The sequence below is a fragment of the Bos indicus x Bos taurus genome, chromosome 2 (assembly GCF_003369695.1).
Source record: "Bos indicus x Bos taurus breed Angus x Brahman F1 hybrid chromosome 2, Bos_hybrid_MaternalHap_v2.0, whole genome shotgun sequence".
Classification (NCBI taxonomy): Eukaryota; Metazoa; Chordata; class Mammalia; order Artiodactyla; family Bovidae; genus Bos; species Bos indicus x Bos taurus.
Window position 1 is genome coordinate 72652857 of NC_040077.1, and position 23121 is coordinate 72675977.

Below are 23121 nucleotides of genomic sequence, written 5' to 3' on the forward strand. Positions count from 1 at the left end.
CCTCTGTGTGTCCAGAGGGGAGAACAGGACCCTGAACGGCAGAGGAGAGGCTGTAAGCAGGAGCCTGTGGGAACAGGGAGCCCTGCTGGGGCAGGTGCTCCTCCCTCCCCACAGTTGTGTGCATACGTACAGGGGAGGGGAGAGAGTATTCATGGGCAGTCAGATAGGGTGTACAACTCTAAGCCGTCTGTGAGAAGCCAGGGAGGTGGGCTACCTGTGGGGAGGGTCGGGAAGGGGCAGAGTGGCTGCTGGGCCCTGCTTCTTGGCCTGATGCTGGCTTCTCAGGTGGGTTCCCTTTATGAGAGGCCACCAGGCAGCTCACCTGCGGTTTGTTCCTTGGCTGTCGTGCCTTTAAGCATTGCTGCATGCAGTCCCAGCCTCTGTGTGTCTAACAGGAGAGGCACAAACACAGCTCCTCGGCACACCAGGTGTGGACAGATCCATCCTGCAGAAGAGCAAACTTGAGATTGAGAGAGGCCCATGCCCCAGAGCCCCCAGCTGGACAGGGGCAGAGCTGCAGTCCCATCAGACCGGTCCCCTTCCCCCAAGTCCCGTCCCTCTGTCTCGTCCCCTCTGTGAGCGCCATCACACTCATGCGGCTTGGCTTGGATGTTCCGCAGTGTCACGTTTCTCCAGCCCCCGGGTGACACCCCGCCTGAGCCGCAAGCGGGCGCTGTCCATCTCCCCGCTCTCAGACGCCAGCCTCGACCTCCAGCGCATGATCCGGACCTCGCCCAACTCGCTGGTGGCCTACATCAACAACTCCCGCAGCAGCTCGGCTGCCAGCGGCTCCTACGGACACCTGTCGGCCGGTGCCCTCAGGTGAGCCTGGGCCAAGAGCTGGGGCGGGAATGGAAGCCGGGCGGGGGCCCAGAGGGGCGGGTCTGCACAGGCCATCCCAGGAGAAAGACAAGACTTGTATTATTTTTTAATTTGTTAAAGTATAGTTGATTTGCAATGTCGTGTTAGTTTCTGCTGTACAGCAAAATGACTCAGTTAAACAGATATTCTTTTTCATATTCTTTTCCATGATGTTTTATCCCAGATATTGAATATAGTTCCCTGTGCTATCCAGTAGCACCTTATTGTTCACAGGACTTGCTATAAGTCAGCCGACTTGCAACTATTCCATGAATTCAAAACCAGTAGGGATGATATTGAAATGTGCCAACATTTGGGTACATCTTCGTGAGCCTGTTTTTCACCCACCAAACAATTTCTGATGTGATTAGTTACCCTTACCGAGCCTGTTATGAAAGATTCCACCATAAAGTCCAAGGCTGACTTTGCTAATATTTCAGCGGGTATCCCTGACCAGCACTGGAAGTACCATACTGACTTGGCCCTCACATGTCTGGGCTGGCAGAGGCCTCCCTCCCGGGTCACAGCATGGCACACCCAAACCTCCTCAACACTGCCTACCCTGTCCCCTCTGTGCAGCCCTCGGCTTTTGAGAGAACTCAGACTCCAGCCAACCTGACTGAAACCCACGACCTTCCCATGGCCCTCCAGAAAGAGGGCATGGGGGGCAGATAGAAATGTCAGGAGAGCTCAGCCGAAGGACCAGGACGAGGAAGGATAATGACTGCATCTGTTATCTTTTGGTGCATGACAGAACAAACAGAAACCAAAAAACAGTTTGGAAGCAGTTTCAAACAACAATAAACATTTACCATCTGGCACCGTTTCTGAAGGTTAGGAGTATGAGACTGGCTTAGCCTCAGGTCTCAGGAGGTTGCAGTCAAGATGTCAGCCAGTGAGACTCACCTGCCTCTGGGCATCTGTTTCCAGGATGGCTCGCCCTCAGGGCTGTTGGCTCAAGCTTCAGTTCCTCTTCACAGGAGCCCCCCCACATGCTGCTTGAGCATACTCACAGCATGGCAGCCAGCTCCCCTTCCTCCAGCGCCCAGGGGAAGTGATCCCACAGAGAGCAAGGAGGAAGCCACAGCATCGTCTATGACTTAGCCTCAGAGGGTACCATTTCTCCCTTGATAGATCTGGGATAGATCCGTTCTGTAAAGACTGGTGGGTTCATAGGCAGATCACCTGGTAGAGCTCAGAAGTGCAGTAGGAGTTCAAGAAAAGAGGAGAATGTGAACAGAGGCCTCAGGGTGCACTTCCTGGACGAGGGGGCATTAGAACAGACATCAGAGGTCAAAATGGGTTCAAATAGTTCAGGGGCATCAGTGATGCAGGGATGCATCTCAGGCATCAGAGCAGTGAAGGGCCAGGATGTGGGGAGGGACTTGCCAGGGCAGAAGGCTGCATCCTGGGGCAGGGCCTAGTGTCTAGCACAGAGGAGGACGCCTGAGACAGCAGGCGGTGGGGAGCCGCAGCTGGTGCTTGAATGAGGTAAAGTCATAGTAATGGGGAGAGGTCAGCAACTTGACCATCCTGATCTCTGGGCAGGGTCCTGTCTGCCCAGGACATGTAAGCCTCACAGAACCATGCTCCCCACCCCACCCCAACCCCACTCCTTCAACCTTGTCTGCCCTTCTCTGCAGCCCAGCCTTCACCTTCCCCCACCCCATCAACCCCGTGGCCTACCAGCAGATCCTGAGCCAGCAGAGGGGCCTGGGCTCAGCCTTCGGACACACGCCACCCCTGATCCAGCCCTCGCCCACCTTCCTGGCCCAGCAGCCAGTGGCCTTCACCTCCATCAATGCCACACCCACCCAGCTCAGTAGCAGCAGCAACTGTCTGAGTGACGCCAATCAGGTAGGTGGGTACAGGGAGCAGGGGGGCCACCAGCTACTCCTATGAACCCAGGGAAGGCCAATTGTGGCCATCTCATGCCAAGAACTTGTGGAAGGACTCTGGGCACAGGTCTGACTGGCAGGATACCTCTGGGCAGAGACCACGTGATCAAATGGGCCTTGGGCTCGATACCTGGTCAGGAGACCCAGACTGGGGCTTCACACTGCCCTCACTCCCTGTCGGCAAGAGCCCAGCCTCAATTTTTTGGCCACCTGTCTAATAAGACTAATGAGCAAATGGAGAAACTCTAGGATTCAGAGTCAGGCATCATACAGGGGCTTCATACATAGCACGTAACATGGATGAAACAGATGGAGTCATGGCTAATACCATGCAGCTTAGTTTTAGAGCATGAGAGCCATCTTATTTGACTTTCCCAATGGTCCTTGGACAGGCCTGGGCCCACTCACACAGTACCTGGCACACACTTGGTGCCATGAGCATTTGATGAATGAATGAGGTCCTTTTTTGCAGATGAGGAAATGTAACTGGAGTCATGGAGACAGTATGAGACAGCGAGAAGGGCACAGGCCTCGGAATCAGACAGTGTTTTGAACCCTGATTTGCCCGAAAGCTCTTTCAGCCTGAGCTGACGCCCCTTCAGAGTAGGGCCTGCCACCCATATTAAGTCACTGTACCTGGGTCCACCTGGATCCTGGTTAGCACCCATGATGACAGTTCTTGAGGTGAAGCACAGGCCACTCAGTTAAGGAGCAGTTCTCCCCAGGGCTCCAGCCAGCCACCCAGCACCTCCCCCAGATGGTGGCTGTCAGCTTTTGTCACACCCCCTGACACTTGAACTGTGGTGCTGGAGAAGACTCTTGAAAGTCCCTTGGACAGCCAGGAGATCAAACCAGTAAATCCTAAAGGAGATCAACCCTGAATATTCATTGGAAGGACTGATGCGGAAGCTGAAGCTCCAATACTTTGGCCACCTGATGCGAAGAGCTGACTCACTGGAAGACCCTGATAGTGGGAAAGATTGAAGGCAGGAGGATAAGGGAATGACAGAGGATGAGATGGTTGGATGGCATCACCGACTCAATAGACATGAGTTTGAGCAAACTCCAGGAGATGGTATAAGACAGGGAGGCCTGGCGTGCTGCAGTCCATGGGTTCACAAAGAGTCAGACACGACTGAGCAATTGAACAACTGACACTGTAGCTCTAACCTGCTTGTCCCAAGGAACCACGCTCTTCTGTCCTGCTCTTCAGGCCCTGATAGGGCCTGAGTGGCCAGGCCCTATCGTCCTCAAACCCAGAGTTGCCCCTGACTTGGAGGGCTGAGAAGTTGAGGCCACTGAGTCAGGAGTGGGGGTCCCCAGCATTTCTCAAAGAGAGGGTCTCCTGCTCCATCTCTGTGGGGTGGGGGCTATATGGTGGGGAGGAGGGCGCTGATGGGCCAAGCTCTGGGCTCTCCTGGCTGTATCCCTGGCCTGAGGACTGAGCTGGGGTGTAGAGTGGAGTGTTTCTGAAACTGCAGTCACAAATGTTGACACAGATGGTCCCAGAGGTAAAGCCCCAGGAAAACTTGGGAGGTCCTGCCCGCATGTGATGGGTCCCTCTGTGCTTCCTTCTCTCAGAACAAGCAGAGCAGCGAGTCAGCCGTGAGCAGCACTGTCAACCCCATCATCATTCACAAGCGCAGCAAGGTCAAAACTGAGGCTGACGGCCTACGGCCAGCCTCCCCACTGACCCTAACACAGGTAACCTGCCAGCTGTCCTCGGGCCGGGCTCCAGCCTTGTCCCCTAGGGGCCGTGACTCTGTTGGGAATGAGTGGTGGACAGCTTGCATGAATGAATGAGTAAAGGAATGACCCAGAGAGGGAACATTGCAAGTTCAAGGAGGGCTGGAGCTGTGTCCCTGCTCCCTGCACCCCATGTGCTCATCAAGCACCCACTGAACAAAAGAAGGAAGGGAGGCAAGGATGCTGGGTCTGCAGCACAAGCCCCAGGTAAACTGAGTCGCTCACAGCCCCTGAACAGCTCAGGCCCATCCTTGCTCCCTCTCCCTGGAAATCTGTCCCCCACCTTATCCCCTGGACAGTAGGAGTCACATCCGTCCAGAGGCTCCCCCGACCCCGCCAGCTTCTGGGTCACTTTGTCTCCTGCGCTGCCTGGTCAGCTTTAGAAAGGTGGCGCTTTAGGAACAGTGCCTGGTTTGGCTCTGTGCCACCAGGTTTGCACAGGACCTGGTGTGCAGTAGCTGGGAGATAAGGTTTTCTAAGGACTCAATGCCAAGTTGAGGGAGTGAGTGTTCCAGTGTGCAGGAGGGGAGAGGGGACAGGTCCTGGTGGGAAGGAGAGGAACAGAGCCACCTGAGGCCCATAATGGGCCTCTGAGGTTCCTGGAGATCCTGTCACTTGTTCCAACATCAGGCTGGCAGGCATGCAGCCCCAGTTCCTGGGAGGGTCAGTGTGTATACTGAGCTCCAGGGCCACCTCTCATGGTACCTCCACCCATTACTGCAGAATCAGCAGCTTTGACACCGAGCGTCCTGGGGGCCTCTGGTCCCCATCTTCCCTACATCTGCCGGACCATCCTTTATCAAACCTGTAAGCCATCGGGCATGCTCCGGGCACTTAATTTTTATGAAATATTGGGTTCTGTTATTGTCAGGCAAACACAGGGGTTGGTGACAAATTCTTTTCCCTTCACTGACGCCAAAGCATCTCCGCGTGATGCATGGTCTCCACGCGGCCGGCCATCATTGGGGGCCGTTGAAATTGATGAGGACAGCACGCATCCAAGGGAGATAAATGCGCTGGAGCTTTGGGGACAGGACTGCAGGGCATGGGGGCGCAGTGCAGGCAAGGGCGCTCAGCCCCAGGGAGCCTGCTGCCCTTCCTCATTCACCCGGTGTCGGGGGATGGGGTGGGGGCTGGCACACAGAGCCCTCCCTCCTGCCCAGCTCAGCTCCCACCTCATGTCAAGAAAGGACAGGCGTTTATCACCAGGAGGCTGTCACCATGTCACTCAGGGTCCTGATTCACTGACCTGACAGGGTCCTTTGCTCCCTGACTCACTTGCAAGGTGGATGGGCTCTTTCTTTTGGCAGAACAGAACAAGTCCCTCCTGGGCTTCAGCCCTCAGACTCCTGGGCTAGGATGCCACCCCGCTGAATCTGGAGACCTGCCCCCCTTCTTGTCCGTCCTCCTCCGCTCAGGTCCACCTGGCAGCTTTTTCACACCTTTTCCGAAATAAGCAGATCAGGCAGCTTGAGGAGTAATAAGGTTATCTCCAGTTTTTCTGGAAGTGCAGAGGTGTTCAGAGGCCCTGCCCATTGCTAGACATTTGGGACAGAATGTTCCTGCCCCTCCTTTTAAGGTGGGCTGAGTGCTGCTGCCTGGGGACTTAACTGAACAACATGTCATCATTTTCCAGAACGCAAACATTGATTGTAAGGTGCTCTGGGAAATGACACCTAGAACCCGCCTCTTGGAGGAGCCCTTGCAGCATTTTGGAAAGCCAATCCTGGGTGCGAGTCTGCATCAGCCATGGGAGGGTCATGGGGCTGGTTTCTGCCCCTAGAAATGCACTCGGCTTCTGGAGGGAGGCTGAGGTGGGGGCTGCAGCCTCCAATTCATTGAGTCTCTGGAGCCTGCTAGGGGCTGGGGTGCCTATCTGTGGGGAGAGGGTGTCTTCCCCCCACCACTCAGCCTGAGTTATGAATGCTTTCCCTGGAGGCTCTTTTGAAAGACAGAACATTCCTGCCATTTTGGAAATAGTTTGCAAGTGAAACAGGTCCCTTAACATCTGCCCTTTTGCCTGGCTTTGCCCTGAGCCTGCCCCATAGGCCAGGGGGTCCTGGGGAGGCCTCGGCCCTCTCTGGGGGGCTTCGCCAGGCCTGCCTCCCAAACTGGCCATCTGTGCCTCTCCCCAGGCCCTCTCCTGGAACCACTCAGATTGTCCCGGGCTCCCTGCTTTGAGGCTGCCCCCCACCCCCCATGAGCTCTGTTAGCATCGGCTGGGATGGGGGCGACCTTGTGGGGTTTACTCTTGGTCTGTTGCTGCTTCGAGAGGAAAAGGCTTTGTCCTCTTTGAAAGGAGCTTTGATGCCTATAATCAGTGGAAGGCGCACCTTAGGGGCCTTTCCTTCCCCCTGAAATGGGCACACGTGGGCTCCAGCGTGGCCAGAAACATGAACCCAGACCACAAATGCACTGTGTTCTGGAGGGAACGGTCAGCCTCCACTTGAATGTTAGGGTGCCTGGCTGTGGTAGCAGCATACAAACACCCACATTTTAGGCTTGTTGCAGGGAAGCCGATTCTGGGAGAGTACTCTGGGTGCCATGTATGACCCTGGGAGGAGGGGACAGTACAAGGATAAGGCCAGGCCAATGTGTGTGGAGTTTCCTCTTGCCTCCAAAGAAGAGCCGACCCTGTTCATATACATACTGTGAATACAAATGCCCCATCCCAGCCTGTGGGGCCCACCCCAGCTCTCCCCGGAGGAGACCATATCCGATAAGCAAAAGTCACTGCCCTCCTGTCTCCTGTTCTCGGAGCCATGTCCACTGGACCCAGGATGTGATGGGACACCTGGCAAGCCAGCATATGTGCGTGCCTGTGGGTGCATGCGTGTGATGTGTATGTGAGCGCAGGTGTGCCTCCACCTAGACCAGCCCATGGGTCCTTGGCACAGCCTTCACGGGGCTGACAGTGACCTTTCCCCGGGACCAGGTGGCCGCACAAGGCTCACGTGGGTATGCTCTGCCCCACTCCCCCAGGAGCAGCTGGCTGACCTCAAGGAGGACCTGGAGAGAGACGATTGTAAGCAGGAGGCTGAGGTGGTCATCTATGAGACCAACTGCCACTGGGAGGACTGCACCAAGGAGTACGACACGCAGGAGCAGCTGGTGCACGTAAGCCCCTGAGCACCTGCACCTGGCCACGCGGAGCTTCCAGGCCCTCTGCTAGAGAGAAGGGACCCCAGAGGTGCCTGCACCACCTCCTGGGCAAGTGGGAGGCATGATTACTTACCAAAACTGTACTTATTTCTAAAATGGGGCTTATAAATACCTATGTCATACAAGAGAGGAAGAAAAATAAGGAGAAAGTTAGAAGGAAAAGGAGCAATAAAATAAAGCCCAGAATAAAGTTAGTATTAAAAACCAAGTATTCTGAGCTAGAGGTCACATACACATCTCTCTCTTTTTTCTTTAAGCTTCCTGGCAGTCAGAGCAAAGAGGGAAAGAGGATTAGTTAAGTCAGCCAGTGCCCACAAGATAATAACAAACCTAACACTGAAATCTGAAAGAAGGTCCTCCCATGGAGAAAGGAATTGGTCGTTTCCTCTTGGAGACCGTGCACAGATACTCAGTGTACATGGGTGCAGTTGAATGTATACGCCCATACAAGGAGTGAGCTGCTTAAAAATGCCTAGTTACTGACAGACCAGGAGATCAGAGATCTTGAGAACTGGGTGTGCTCTTCAGGGTCTGCCTCTAAACTCCCTACAGCAGCAGCCACTGCGGGCTAACTTGTGCAGTGCAAAAAGCAGGAACAGGGGCTTAAGGCAGGAGGTGCCTGGCTTCCTACCTGACCCCACCACAGTGCGCCAAGCAGTTCTGAACAAGTGACTGCACCTCTGGGAGCCTCAGTTTTTCCCTCCTGTAAATAAAGGTGGAGCCCACCCTACAGAGGGCTGAAGGCTGACTATGATACCAGCATAAACACTTAGCAGAGAGCAACCCTCCAAACAGCAATTCCCTCCTAGTTCTTCCTCCCTGTTCCCCACACCAGCCGAGTGTTCTCCTCCTCTGCATCTAGAAAAGAACTTTAAGTCAAGAATTAGTCTCCCCCAGTCCCAACACACACACTTTTTAGTGAGTGAGTGTCTATAAAGATGAACCTACACCAAGCTGGCAGCTCAAGTGCTGGGTAGATACACACCAACACACATACATACACACACACACACACACACGCAGCGGTCACACCTACAGGCTATCCCACATGAGTTGCCTCCTCCCCAGGTCTGTAAATCAACATTTAAGACACTGCCCACTCCCCCTGCTTAGTTTTGGCATGAGCTTGCACTCAAAGACTGTAGGGTTCTTTTGCCTTGGGGTTTTTCACTCCAAACTCTCACCCAGGGGACTGGAGTTTCTTAGCAAACCCATTACTGCTGATGTTGAACCTTTAAAGCAGGGTCTTATCTAATCCCTCAGGCACTCGAAGATAACTTTTCAACCTGTGCCACCTCTTTGGGTTAAACAAGTCTTGAGGTGGAGTCTGGGCCATGGGAGCTGTGAGTTTTAAGCCAGTAAGATGAAGAGAGGAGAAGGAGAAGATCTGAGGTGGGGAGAGGGCCCAAGCAGAGGGGTGGAATGAAAGTGAAAGTCACTCAGTCGCATCCGACTCTTTGCAACCCAGTGGACTATACAGTCCATGGAATTCTCCAGGTCAGAGTACTAAAGTGGGTAGCCATTCCCTTCTCCAAGGGATCTTCCCAACCCAGGGATCGAACCCAGGTCTCCTGTATTGCAGGCAGATTCTTTACCATCTGAGCCACCAGGGAAGCCCAGAGGAGTAGAGGGGAAGATATAAAAGATGCTCTAGCAAGGACTGAGTCGACTCCAAAGAGCAGGGAGGGGATTCTTCATGGAAAGGCAGACAGTCCAGATGTGGGAAGCAGGGCTCCAGCTGCAGGCTCCTACCTGGGCCCAGGGCTGTCATTGGGGCTGTAGGTGACTACCTGCGTCTGGCCCTGGAAGGGACAGGGTCCCATGAGAGGGGGCAGCCTGTTCTGCCCAGCTCCATCTCTCTCTGTGCTCCCTGCGAAGATGGATGGCCCAGGCACGCACATAAGCTAGAGCCCCTAGTCAATTATTAACAATTTGTTGCTAAGTAAACCAATAAGAAAAAAATGAAAGGCATTGTCAGGAAGCATTTTGATCATTTGAAAAGCTTTCAGAATGGAAAGTGAGGCTAATATGCTAAGATTTCCCTGGAAGTTCAAAGCGCTGTAGATTTTGCTTATCTCAGTGTTGGCATTTGTATGCATAACAGTCTGGCCTGTCACCTGGGGCAGAAGGGCCCAGCGGTTTTCTGTCTCACAAGGAGAGAGGCTGCCAGTAACCAGATGCTCAGCTCTGGGCAGCGTTGTAAGTTGCAAAGATCTACAGCAGTGTTGTCCAAGAGAGGGACACTGCCAGCCCCAATGCCAGGCACACGTGTAATCTTACATTAGCTAGGAGCACATTTAAAAAGAGGGAAAGGAGACTGGTAAAATCAATTGGAATCATATAGTTTAACCCAATGTATCTAAAATATTATCCTTTCTGCATGCAATCAATATAAAACAAAATTTTTGAGCTATTTCACATCCTTTTTTTTCATTCTCAGTCTGTGAAACAGGTATGCCGTGTGGGGGGTGGTCTGCACAGACCAGGTGTAGTCTGGAGGGGTGGGTGGCTGGGCTCATCCCTCTCTGTGGGCTTGTTCCTGGCAGCACATCAACAACGAGCACATCCACGGGGAGAAGAAGGAGTTTGTGTGCCGCTGGCAGGCCTGCACGCGTGAGCAGAAGCCCTTCAAGGCACAGTACATGCTTGTGGTGCACATGCGCAGACACACAGGCGAGAAGCCCCACAAGTGCACGGTGAGTGGCCATGGGCTGGCCCGTTGGCCAGGTTACGTGGGTCACGTTGGACATGGCTGAGCACGGAAAGACCCGGTGGAACAGCTTTGGGACAATGGGACAAGACCTGTCAACAGGACATCCTGTCTGCTCCTGCCGGGTCTGGCATCCTAGGGGCCCCTTGTTCTGTCTGCTGCCCCTTTCGTTTGCACTCTCCCTGAGGAACGTGTGCATCTAGGTACCTGCGGTGGAGGTGTGCTGGTGTCTCTGTGGTTGTGTTTGTGTGACCAGGAGCCCCAAAGCTATGCCCCACTCAGCTGGGTGGCCCTGAGCAGAGGGCTGGCTCGGTAGCTCCCTGCAGGCTGTCCTCTGCACAGAGAAGAGTTTCACTGGAGAGTCACAGATTGAGTGATGATGGTTTAAAAGTCACTTTGGCGGACTTAAAAAAAAAAAAAAAAAACGTGAACACAATTATAAGACCTTTTGGACAGTCTCCCTTATGGAGTCAACAAGGTTTGTGACTATCTGGTGAGACCTTTATTTAACACACAGGAATTCCTCCCTTTCAAAGGAGCAGGCCATTTGTGTATCTTCTTTGGGGAAGACTCTATTCTAATATTTTGTCTGTATTTAAATTATTTGTCTTTTTGTTGTTGAATTGTAGTAGTTTTACTAGACTCTAATCGGATATATGATTTATATGATTTTATATGATATAATCGGATATATGATTATATGATATATATGATTTTCTCCTATTCTATAGGTTTTCTTCATAGTTTTCCTTTGAAGGATAAAAGTTTTGATGTTCAGAGAGTTTGTTTTATTGATATTGCTTATGCTTTTGGTATCATATCTAAGAAACTACTGCCAGATGCAAGGTCACAAAGATTTATCCCTGTTTTCTACTGGGAGTTTTATGGTTTATATGTATGTAGTTTTATTTATATGAACATAGAAATATATACACATATATATTTTTAGTAGTGTAGCTCTTCCATTTAGGTCTTTAATCCATATTCATTTAACTTGTATATGGTGTGAGGTAAGGATCCAGTTTCATTCTTTTGCATGTTGTCACACAGTTGTCCCACTCCATTTGTTGAAGAGACTGCTCTTTCCACATCAAATGGTCTTGGATCCTTGTTGAAACCCAATTGACCCTAAAAGTGTGAGTTTCTTTCTAAACTATCAGTTCCCTTCCATTGACGGCTACATCTGTCCTTATGCCGGTACCACACATGGTCTTTTTTAATTGAAGAATGGTTGATTTACAGTGTTATGTTAATTTCTACTGTATAGCAAAGTGACTCAGTTATACACACACATATATGTGTTCTTTTCTATATTCTTTTCCATTATGATTTATCCTAGGAGATCAGATATAGTTCCCTGTGCTATACAGTTGCTTGATTACCATAGTTTTGTTGTAAGTTTTGAAGTTGAGAAGTGTCAGTCTTCCAAATTTGTCCTCCTTTGGCAAGATTATTTTTGCTTTTCCGAGTCCTTTGCAGAAGTTATTTTCTTCAGGCCTGAGTGGTAGCAAACCATAGCCCTCTGATATGAGCTGTGAGCTGCAGAAACAGAAGTCATTGGAGCCAAGTGTGCTCAGTCAAACTGGTCAGGAATAAAGGGGAGGATGTGAGGAATGAAACAGTTCCTGCTGGGGTTTATGTGTCATTCTGGGGGTAATTTTCACGGCTACACTGGATGCAGTTGCAGTATCTTTGGAATAGGTAACCCTTGCAATGATCCTTTCCTCCCTCCCTTCCTGCCCCCCTCTCTGGCTCCCTCTTCCTTTCCTAAAATGTTTCTTGAGTGCCAAAAAATGTTTCTATTCACCAGGCACTGATTCCTAGGAACACAGAAATGAATAGGACCTAGAAGGTATCTGCTTGCAGGGAGCTTGTATCCTTGTGGGAAGGCCAGATAACAAAACGATTAAGATAATTATAAACTGTATTAGGGAGTATAAAGAAAAAAGGGTGTTATTATAATTAAGAAAATCAAAGAATTGCTGTAGGAGGAGATGACCCCAAAGACTGAGAGGGAGTGGGCTGGGCCAAGGCCAGGGTGGGTGGGGATAGGAAAAAGCTTCCAGACAGAGAGGATGGTGCGTGCAAGGCCCCTCACGCGGGAGAACTTAGTGGGGTCAAGGACTAAAAAGGAGAGAGACATGGCCTGAGCCAGGGTCAAGGTGGCCTGCTCCCTCCGCAATGTGGGGGACACTGGATTTTATTCTTGGCACATTTTAATGCATAAAAAATTCTAATCAGGGAGGGGCATCAGGAAACTGTTGAAAATAATATTTACCGAGTTTTTAATCATATGGGAAGAGTCTCATAATGTGCTGTCGATTTTAACAAGCAGAATAAGCAACTGAATGCTTGAGATGTTCCAGTTCAGGTTTTTAAAATGTGAGGGGATGACCTGCAGAGTCCCAGAATGAGACTTGCCTGGAGGTTAGCAGTGCCTGTCCTGGGCCATGGAAGGTTTCATTTTCCTCCTTGCACTTTTCAGTCTTTTCCAAGTTTTCGAGCTGTGTCATTTACATGATCAGGAGGGAAGGGAGATGTTTAGATCTGCACTCCTGGCTGCACCTGTAGGGCGGAGTGAACCAGTCCACAGGTTGGGCTCCCTGCACTGTATCTGGGACTCACTGTATCTGCCCTCACTGACCAAACCCTTCTCTTCCCAGTTCGAGGGCTGCTCAAAGGCCTATTCCCGCCTGGAGAACCTGAAGACTCACCTGCGCTCCCACACCGGGGAAAAGCCGTATGTGTGTGAGCACGAGGGCTGCAACAAAGCCTTCTCCAATGCCTCAGACCGCGCCAAGCACCAGAACCGCACCCACTCCAACGAGGTACCCGCCTGGGGGCCCCGGCATGGGTCACCCTCACCCCATGGCTTCTTGACACCTATAGGCCATTTGGTAGCCAGATGTCACTCCCTGCCACCCCGTGCTGTTGGAGCTCAGCACACAGCCCTAACCCCTGTCCCCACAGTCCGACAGCAGCTGATGACACACTCCAGCTACTAGTGCTGCCTGGCCTGCCATGGCTGTCAACCTGCCCTCAGTGGGGCACAGGAGGCTCTATCTCCCCAGATAGCCAGAGCCCCGGGCAGAGCTGAGGGAGCCCTTGGTGTGGGCTGTACCTGCCTCCCAGTCTCTCCTAGGGTCAACCACCATCACTCAGGTAGACTCAGGAAAGGATGTCTCTAAAAGTTTAGGGACATTTTGGACCCCAAAGAGACTTGCTTTGATAAGAAGTCAGAGAAATTCCCAAAGGTATCAACTCAGAGCATCTAAAGACAAGAGATAGCCTTGGAAAGCTATGTGTGTTTGCAAGTATGTATGTGCCTGTGTGGATGTGGTTGTATGTGTTATGCGGGGAGGAGGTATGGATACGTATTTGTAAGTATGTGTACACACGTGGGTGTTTATATACATGTTTAAGTGTGTTTAGGTGGATGTGTGTGCATACATGTGTGTACATGTCTGTGTGTATACATGTAGACAAAAGTCTGTTTACATATGGATGTCGTGCATGTGTGTGTGTATGAGCTCAGGACTAAGCGTCAGAAACCCTGGGTTTTCATTCCGCTCCTGGGTGACTTGGAGTGTCTTTGCCTCTCTGATCCTGTCTTTCCTCATGAGAGAGAGCAGGGTGTTCAGTGGTGTCTCACAGACATATAAGGAGGTAATACACTCATTGATACTAAAAATCCCAACATGCTGATCACACCAGGCACTGTGACCCCTCCCTCCACAGGCTCTGATCCATATCTCCAGTTAGGGGGGGTGGGGATGAGGGTCTCATTAGCCACATGCTTACCTGCAAGAAAAGGTAGCAGGCGAGGCCGGTGGGGCAGGGCTCCATCCAGGGGTCCAGCCCCTCTCAACAGGGGTGCCGCAGTGCTGCCCTGTGGAGTCTGCCTTCCTGCCCCATGCATGACGCCTCTTCACTTCCCAGAAACCCTACATCTGCAAGATTCCAGGCTGCACCAAGCGGTACACGGACCCCAGCTCCCTCCGGAAGCACGTGAAGACGGTCCATGGCCCAGACGCTCACGTCACCAAGAAACAGCGCAACGATGTGCACCTCCGCGCCCCTCTGCTCCGGGAGAATGGGGACAGCGAGGCCGGTGCCGAGCCCGGCCGGGGCTCCGAGGACAACGCCGAGGCCAGCAGCACTAGCCAGGCCGTGGAGGACGGCCTGCACGTCAAGGCCATCAAGACGGAGCGCTCCGGGGTAAGCCAACGGCAGCAGGGGCCCCGTCCACGCCCCGCCCCCAGGGGGCCACGCCCAGCAGCAGAAGAGCAATGCCATCTGCAAGGGGGCACCCTCTCCAGGAGCAGAAGGATGTCCCTCCTCTCTACAGCTCAGTATCCCTCCCTTACCACCTCTGGCCCCCACCGAACCTGTCTTGAGCCAAGTGCCATTCTGCTGGGCTGACCGTGGGGAACAGGATGCCTGCCCCGACTGGGTCAGTCTGCAGGGTGCGGGTGGTTTCCGGTGGCTGACTTTCCCACCGGCCCCCAGGTGTCGCAGCTGCCCCCCACCCTCTGTCCTGTCTCTGTGTCCTTGCCCTTCTGGCCTGCACCCCTTTTGTTCTAACCATCTGTTCTTTGTCTCTACCTCTTTCTCCTGACTGTACCTCCCCTAAGGATAGACGGTACTGAGGTGAGCAGAGGAGCTGGGTGGGACTGGGGGAGGGCTGGCATGAGTAAGGGCGGCTGGGGTGCTTGGCCAGGCTCCTCAAGGGCCTGGGAAGGCAGATTTGGTTAGGTAGACAGCAGGTGCTGCAAGTGGGCCGTCGGAACAGGTTACAGCTGGCAACAGGGGGCAAGTGTGCAGTCACAGGAGGAAGCCATGGGGTCCGAGCCTGCATGAGGATCAGGGCAGAGTGGAGGTGCAAATCGGGCTGCAGAGGAGGGAAGGACAGACCTCCAGAAGGTCTTGAGTCCTGAGGTGAGGAAGGTGGGCAGTGCCATGGGCAAGTGAAAGCACTGCAGCTTCCCTGGAAAGGCCTGGAATGTGGGACCTTCAGACCAGGAGTGAGCCGGAGATGCTTCATCCCAGGTGAGCCTTATTTGGGCTCAGATCCTAGGTCACGGTGAAGGTTGCCCACATTCTGTGAAGTTCCGCACCATACACGTGTGCCATGAACTCTCATCCCACTTTGCCTTGACTCAGAGGGAGTGCTGGTTTGGGGAGGGTGAGGGCAAGGGCTGCATCCAGCAGCTACAACCTCTGCAGTCAAACTCCCTTTCTAACAACCCGTCTCCAGCCTTTTGGGCAGGCAGCAGGTCAGCAGGCCTTCACTCTTCCTTGCTTCCTCGAGCAGCCCATCACTGCTGTCAGGATGCTTAAGTCTCCTCTTTTTGTGTTAATTTCACACGGCTGCGGCAGCCTCTGTGGGGCTCAGCTGCCAAATGTTCACATACTGAAAGCTCTTCAAGCAGAGCTCTGGCCCAGACACTGGCTGGAAGAGCTTAGGAGCACAGCAGGGAGGCTGTGTGTGGGGAGAGGGGCTGTAGGTGGGTGCCTGACGATTACCTGGTGCCTTCTACTTGCTGGGTTGTCTCCATCTATCCATTGGCTCTCTCCAGGGGGCAGCTCAGGTCCAGCTTATAGTTGGGGAAGCTGAGGTTCAGAGAAGTAATGCTTTGAAAGCTCCTCCATGCAGCAGCTTCCTTCTCGCCCCCCGCCCCCACCTCCCCAGGTGTGCAAGAGTGCTGTGTTGGGTGGCAGGGCCCATGGCTTCTCGCACCCTCTGAGTCTGTGCCTTATCATGCCCCCTGCAGCTGTGTCAGTCCAGCCCCGGAGCCCAGTCTTCCTGCAGCAGCGAGCCCTCTCCCCTGGGCAGTGCCCCCAACAATGACAGTGGCGTGGAGATGCCGGGGACAGGGCCCGGGAGCCTGGCAGACCTGACAGCTCTGGAGGACCCGCCGCCAGGGGCTGACACCTCCGCCCTGGCCGCCCCCTCTGCTGGTGGCCTACAGCTGCGCAAACACATGACCGCTATGCACCGGTTCGAGCAGCTCAAGAAGGAGAAACTCAAGTCACTGAAGGATTCCTGCTCATGGGCCGGGCCAGCTCCGCACACCCGGACCTCCAAGCTGCCTCCCCTCCCGGGAAGTGGTAGGTGGAGGCTCCAGATGCGCTGGTGGGGTGGGAGGGAATCCATTGTGATTCACACCCACCAAACACCATGTGCTCTGGAGAAGATAGATCTTATAAGCCTATTGCACAATTTTGGAAATTGAGGTTCAGAGAGGTGAAAGTGCTTTGCCTAGATTAGTGGTAGAGCTGAGACTTAGCCCAGGCATGAGTGACTCCAAACCCCATGCTCTTCCAACTACACCATGCTGCATCCCCATAACTCCTCAAAACATGCAAACTCAGCTCCCATCATCCTGTTCCTCATAATCCATTCACTTGTCTATCAGGCACCTGCTATAGATACCATAGCAAAGACCCTCTGCAGGATAGTGAGATATTCCAGTCGCTGTGGTGAAAGGCCATGCCACCAGATGCAGGATGAGCCAAGTAGCACCTAGGACAGAGCTCAGGGTAGTGAGAGAAAGCAGGGCAGCTGGGGAAGAGCTGGGAGGACCTCCTGGAGGAGGCAGCCCTGTCCTCAGCCTCGGGAAGTGTTAACCAGGCTTTGAGATGGAAGATGTCCTCACTGAGCATTTCCTGAGTGTCGACTCTGCCGAGCAGTGTGCTAGGCACCAGACACCCTGGGGCGCTGAGCCTCTAAGCTGCCCTCCAGGGACTGATGGCCGTGTAGTAGGACTGGCTTATAGAGGGGTGACACTGAGAGGTCTTCCTTGAAGGGAGGATTGTTGTCCCAGCTGTTGGAGGAACTGCCAGCAGATGGCCTTCAATTCCCAGCCTCCTCCAGAGATTGCCCAGGGTGTGACAGCTGCCTCACCCAAGGTCACCCCTTCCCAGGGTGGCCCACATCCAGGAACAGATCAGGGATGTAGAGGCCGCTCAAGGCCCAGAGCGCTCCGTGAGATGAGCCGCAGCTGTCGGGGGTCCAGTGTTGCAGCTGTCTTCTCCCAGCCCACTCTGCAGCCTCTCTGCCCTCCCGTGGCCCTAGGTCCCAGGACGCTCTCTATAAACAGCCTGCTGGGTAAACACAGCCCCAGGGGAGCCCAGCTGGCAACACCCATCCATGGATGAAGAGGGTGCAGGGAGGCTGTGTCCAGGGCCCTCCTGGGCTCTTTTCAGTAACCCAGTGTTCCCCAGCAACACATGCCACCCCCAGCTGGAGACCGAGAATGGGGAGAATGAGAGCACAGGGCCTGCCCGGCAGCAGCAGACTGGGATCAAGCCTCCTAACTTCTGCTTGTGCCCTGGCAGTAAGTGCCACGATTTGCTCCCAATTGTCTCTTTCTTCCTTTTGTTGAGAAATCATTGACTGGGTGCCAGACCCTATTCCAGGGCTCTAGGCCCAGCAGGCTCAGTGCCCTCCAGGCAGTCCAAGCATCGCCTTTTGTCCCGCATTCCCAACGCTGATCCCGCTCCTCTCCCACAGGCTCCGTGCTGGAAAACTTCAGCGGCGGCGGGGGCGGCGGACCCGCGGGGCTGCTGCCCAACCCGCGGCTGTCTGAGCTGTTCCCGGGCGAGGTGACAGTGCTGAGCCACCTGCAGGAACGCCGGGACAGCTCCACCAGCACAGTCAGCTCGGCCTACACCGTGAGCCGCCGCTCCTCCGGCATCTCCCCCTACTTCTCTAGTCGCCGCTCCAGCGAGGCCTCGCCGCTGGGCGCCGGCCGCGCGCACCCTGCCAGCTCTGCTGATTCCTACGACCCCATCTCCACCGACGCATCACGGCGCTCGAGTGAGGCCAGTCAGTGCGGCGGCGGCCCGGGGCTTCTCCAGCTCACACCCGCCCAGCAGTACAGCCTACGGGCCAAGTACGCAGCAGCCACAGGTGGACCTCCCCCGACCCCGCTGCCGGGCCTGGAGCGCACGAGCCTGCGGACCCGGCTGGCGCTGCTGGATGCTCCCGAGCGCGCGCTGCCCGCTGCCTGCCTGCGCCCGATCGGGCCTCGGCGGGGCAGCGACGGGCCACACTACGGGCCCTCGGGGCCGTTGCCCGCTTTCCCCCACGAGGCACCAGGCGGCGGGGCGCGGCGGGCCAGCGATCCTGGGAGGCGGCCTGATGCCCTGGCAGCCCCGCGGGTGCAGCGCTTCCACAGCGCCCTCGACGTGACCCCAGGCACGCTACCGCCACCCTGCGGCCAGGGCCGAGGCCTCCGTCTGCAAAGCCACACGAGCGCAGACGGCAGCCTGGCCCGCAGCGGCTACTCGCCCCGGCCGCCCAGCATCAGCGAGAACGTGGTGATGGAAGCCTTGGCGGCGGGGGCGGACGGCACAGGCCCAGAGGTCAGCCTCGGACTGCCAGAGGACGACCTCGTGCTCCCCGATGACGTGGTGCAGTACATCAAGGCACGTACCAGTGGCACCCTGGAGGAGAGTACCCCACCGGTGTACCCCCCGGAAAGCACCTGCTTCTCTGAGAACCCCAAACTGCCCAGCCCCGGGCTGCACGGCCAACGTACCATAGCAGCTGCAGACTCAAACGTGGGCCCCTCCGCCCCGGTGCTGGGAGGCTGCCCACTGGGCTACGGGGCCCCCTCCAGCCTGAACAAGAACAGCATGCCTGTGCAGTGGAACGAAGTGAGCTCAGGCACCGTGGACGCACTGGCCAGCCAGGTGAAGCCTCTGCCCTTCCCACAGGGCAACCTAGCTGTGGTACCACAGAAACCAGCCTTCGCCCAGTACCCAGGATACAATCCGCAGGGCCTGCAGCCGAGCCCTGGGGGCCTAGACAACTCACAGCCACACTTACAGCCCTACAGTGGAGCCCCATCCGCACCCAGGGGAAATTACACACAGCAGCTGCGGCAGCCAGGGGCTGGCAGCCAGTGTCCCAACATGACTGCTGCAGTGAACCCCCACCCCGGCTATGGCCAAGCCCACCCCCAGCTGAGCACCATGGGTGGGACCCTGAACCAATTCCCCTCCTCTTGCAGCAACATGGCAACCAAGCCAGGCCACCTGGGGCTCCCCCAGCAAATGGAAGTTGCTCCTGACCCCACCATGATGGGCAACAGCCACAGGGAGCTCGGCATGCCCAATTCCAGCCTGGCCGGGATGCCACCACCTCATCCAGCACAGAACTACCCACAGCAGAGTCATCACCTGGTGACCACCATGAGCCAGGAGGGCTACCACCAAGGCCCCAACCTGGTACCTTCCCACCAACCTAGTTTCATGGAGCCCCAGCAGGGCACAATGGGGGCAGCTGGATCTAGCTTTGGCCTAATGCAACCCCGGCCACCCCCAGAGCCTGGCCCTGCCGGCCGCCACCGTGGGGTACGTGCAGGGCAGCAGCTAGCCTATGCCAGGGCAACTGGCCATGCCATGGCTGCTATGTCAGCCAACCAGGAGATGACAGAGTCTGTACCCAAGGGGACAACGGGCAGCATGTTGTCCCTACCCCCTCAGCCACCCCCACAGGACACAGGTGGGACCCAGGACCACAGCATGCTCTACTACTATGGCCAGATCCACATGTACGAGCAGAACGGAGGCCCTGAGAACCAGGCCGGCTGCCAAGCCCTGCGACCCCAGCCAACACAGCCCCAGGCCTTGCCCTCGCCGGGGGTCAACCAGGTGTCCAGCACTGTGGACTCCCAGCTACTTGAGGCACCCCAGATTGATTTTGATGCCATCATGGATGACAGTGATCACTCCAGCTTGCTTTCTGGCGCCCTGAGCCCCAGCCTCCTCCACGGCCTCTCCCAGAGCTCCTCCCGCCTCACCACCCCACGCAGCTCCCTGACTCTGCCCTCCATCCCCGCCGGTATCAGCAACATGGCCGTGGGGGACATGAGCTCCATGCTCACCAGCCTGGCCGAGGAGAGCAAGTTCTTGAACATGATGACCTAAGGCCCCTGGCACTGAGCGGACTTGGAAGGACCATCACTTCCCAGGGCACGGTGCTTTTATCTGTTTTACCTTTTTCCCCAAAAAGTATTAAATAGGTCTGAGGGAGTTTGGCCAGTGGCTGGTTCAGACCACAGATGCTTTAAAGGCAGGTTTGTGTGCATCCCGTCTGGTCTTCCTTTAGATAATCTTTTGGAACTCTCAAAAGTCTCCACGGAAAAGGCAAGGCAGGGATACAGGACTCGTTTACACAGTGCTTCACAGCCTCTGGTGTTTATGGGTGTCTGGGTTTGTCACCTCTGTCATTTGGCTAACGAGGGATAACATTGGCCCAGGGCATTCCAAGCACACATGGAAAGAGGTGAGAGGAACCACATTTGGGTTTGAATCATCCAAAAGCCATACCAGATATCCCAATCCAGGAAGATAAATTTCTTGCTCCGGTGCCTGCAAGGTAAAGGAATTCCTGGGCCACGGGAATTCTTCTGTGAAGCTTAATTGTTGAAGCCTCTGACATCCCTTGCTGTGGAGGGGGAAACTTTTTTTTTTACCTGGATGGTTTGGAAGCACATCCTTATGGGTTTGGTAGAGCTGGTGTCTCTACCCTGCAAAGCCAAGTTTGCGGCTGGCTGACTGTCCAAGTGTATATGGATGAGTAAAGTATGAAAACATTGCCCAAAAAAGGAAAGAAAACAGTATAATACTCAGGGCAAGCCCAGAAGCTGCCCAGGCCTCTCCAGACCATGTTTACAGTGTTCATGCATGTAGAATGTAGCCCTTCCTGAAAAGAACACATTTCTAAATACCTCGGGGCTGCTGGGGGTTAGGGATGGACCAAGGTGAGCTGAAGTGTGTGATGAAGAGGGGCCTGGGTAAAGAGCACACTGGGGGCCCAGCCTCAGGCCGCCCTGGAAGTCTCCCAGTAGGAAGAGGAAGTCACATGTTTACCCAACCCTGTTTCTCCAATGCACTGTCCACCCACCTTATGGTGGAAAACTGTGGGGCTTGATGGCAGCCTTTGCCCACATTCCTCCAGGCCATGCTGTCCACTCACCAGCAGCCCCCTGACTGACCCCAAGCTACAACATGCAGTCCTGGTATCTTCTGGTCTCCCTTCCCTCCGCCCACCTGATCATTTCACAGAGAGTAATGATATGCATGGTATTTTGGGCAGGGGTGGGATTTTGAAGGGGTTGATTCTTGGGACTCTGAGGGACCATCTCTGAATTCTCCTGTTCAGTGTTGACCAAGCCCCACCTGGAAATGGAATTTGGAACTGGCATCAGAAGACATTGTTCCCGAACATATGGGAGGGTGAATGGATGCATCCTCCCCACTACACACGTTCACATACACTCGGCACCTTTCTCATGTTGAATTTGTGGCAACCTTGCTGAATCCACCTGCATCACTATGAACTTGACTCTGACTATGAGCCTGGCTTCAACCAGAACATGGCCAAAACCTGACCTGGGCCTCTACACCCCAGAACAGCAAGTGCTTTGTCAGGGTTCAAAGACAAGGTCAAGTTCAAATGACAGCCCTGAGACACCTCCAGGGGTCTGTGCTCTGTGTGATGCATGTTCTTTCCCTGGGCTAGGATTTCACTGGCCGTTCCCAGTTTGTATATAATCTGTACAGAAGACGGCGTCCCTGAAAATACCGTAGGTGCATCATCCGGTCAGATTTATATCTCCAAAACATTTTTAGCTTTTTCTACATGCTATGAATTGAGATGACATACTCAACTTGTAAATAAGTCGTTTTTTGTACATTAAAAAAAAGTAATTTTTTCATAATTTATTTGGTCTGTCTGCTTCTTTCTTGACATTAGTTAATGAAAACCTGAGCAGTAAATTCAGTGCATTTAAACAGAAATGAGGCTGTATTTTTTTCTCAGCAGCATCAAAATTGACTGTCCCGCCTTTGCCAGGAAATGTTTAACGCTGGGGCATTTACTGGCTGTCTGTTGTCTCAGGGTGGAGGAAGTGGGAGGCGGGCCCGGGGGGTGAGCAGGATTTGACGTTGTAGAGGGAACATCTTGCTGTTCTTCCAGCCAGGTGGTTGGAACATCTAAGTTGGTTTGCTGACTGTGAGAGGCAGCACTGGTCTCAGGCCGTCCTGATGTCAGAAGCCCCTCTTGGCCAGGCAGTTGGATGAGCACACTTGAATTGTGGGAGGCAGGGAGAGGAAGACAGGCAGCCCCCTGTCCTCTGGTGCCAAAGCAGAATCAGGCAGGCTGATGAAGCCCTGGATACCCAGCAGCTGGCCACGGGCAAAGGAGCCCATGGGGAGCAGCCACATGCAGGGACTCTGAGCCCTCGGGGGAGGGCCTGGCAGGTGCACAGAGTTACCCGGGTCTGGCGATCCAGCAGGCTGCCACTGAAGCAATTGAGCTACAGCCGTGTGTCTCAGGGGGATCAGTGAGGGGAACCACTGGGGCGTGGGATGAATTCTGGAACTGGGAGGGGACAACCCAGCATGGGGTTGAAAGAAGTAGACAGCACTTTCTATAGAGCCAGTTAGGCTGGCCTCTGGTATCCCAGCCTGGGCCCCTTAACGCCTTCTGCTCTAGGAGAGAAACCTTGGCACCCAGCTCGGAGAGTTCCCAAAGCTGCCTGAAACACTCAGCTGAAAACGAGTTCTGAGGGATGTCACGGATGCTCAGAATAATATCAAGTATAGGAAATCCCTGAGGGGAAGGGAATTCAGCATGTTTTCTTTCTGGGGGTGTCCCTGAGTCTTCACTATGTGTTAGGGAGCCATTGCATTTCTGGCCGTATCCTCATGGTGGACAGATTACAGCCG

At 54.4% G+C, this 23121-nt stretch overlaps 1 protein-coding gene across 4 annotated transcripts in view; it reads left to right on the forward strand.

The window, feature by feature from the left end:
* The window catches only part of GLI2 (GLI family zinc finger 2), a 261060-nt gene extending 238944 nt beyond the window's left edge, over window positions 1–22116 (forward strand). For all 4 annotated transcript variants that reach the window (XM_027562690.1, XM_027562698.1, XM_027562681.1 and 1 more), the window contains 9 exons: window positions 621–822; window positions 2505–2718; window positions 4341–4463; window positions 7488–7622; window positions 10214–10363; window positions 13041–13205; window positions 14317–14595; window positions 16152–16488; window positions 17894–22116. In XM_027562690.1, coding sequence (XP_027418491.1) covers window positions 621–822; window positions 2505–2718; window positions 4341–4463; window positions 7488–7622; window positions 10214–10363; window positions 13041–13205; window positions 14317–14595; window positions 16152–16488; window positions 17894–20316 — 4028 coding nt within the window. In that variant the 3' untranslated portion in view covers window positions 20317–22116. The remainder of the gene's footprint in view (window positions 1–620; window positions 823–2504; window positions 2719–4340; window positions 4464–7487; window positions 7623–10213; window positions 10364–13040; window positions 13206–14316; window positions 14596–16151; window positions 16489–17893) is intronic.
* Window positions 22117–23121: the final 1005 nt, after the last annotated feature.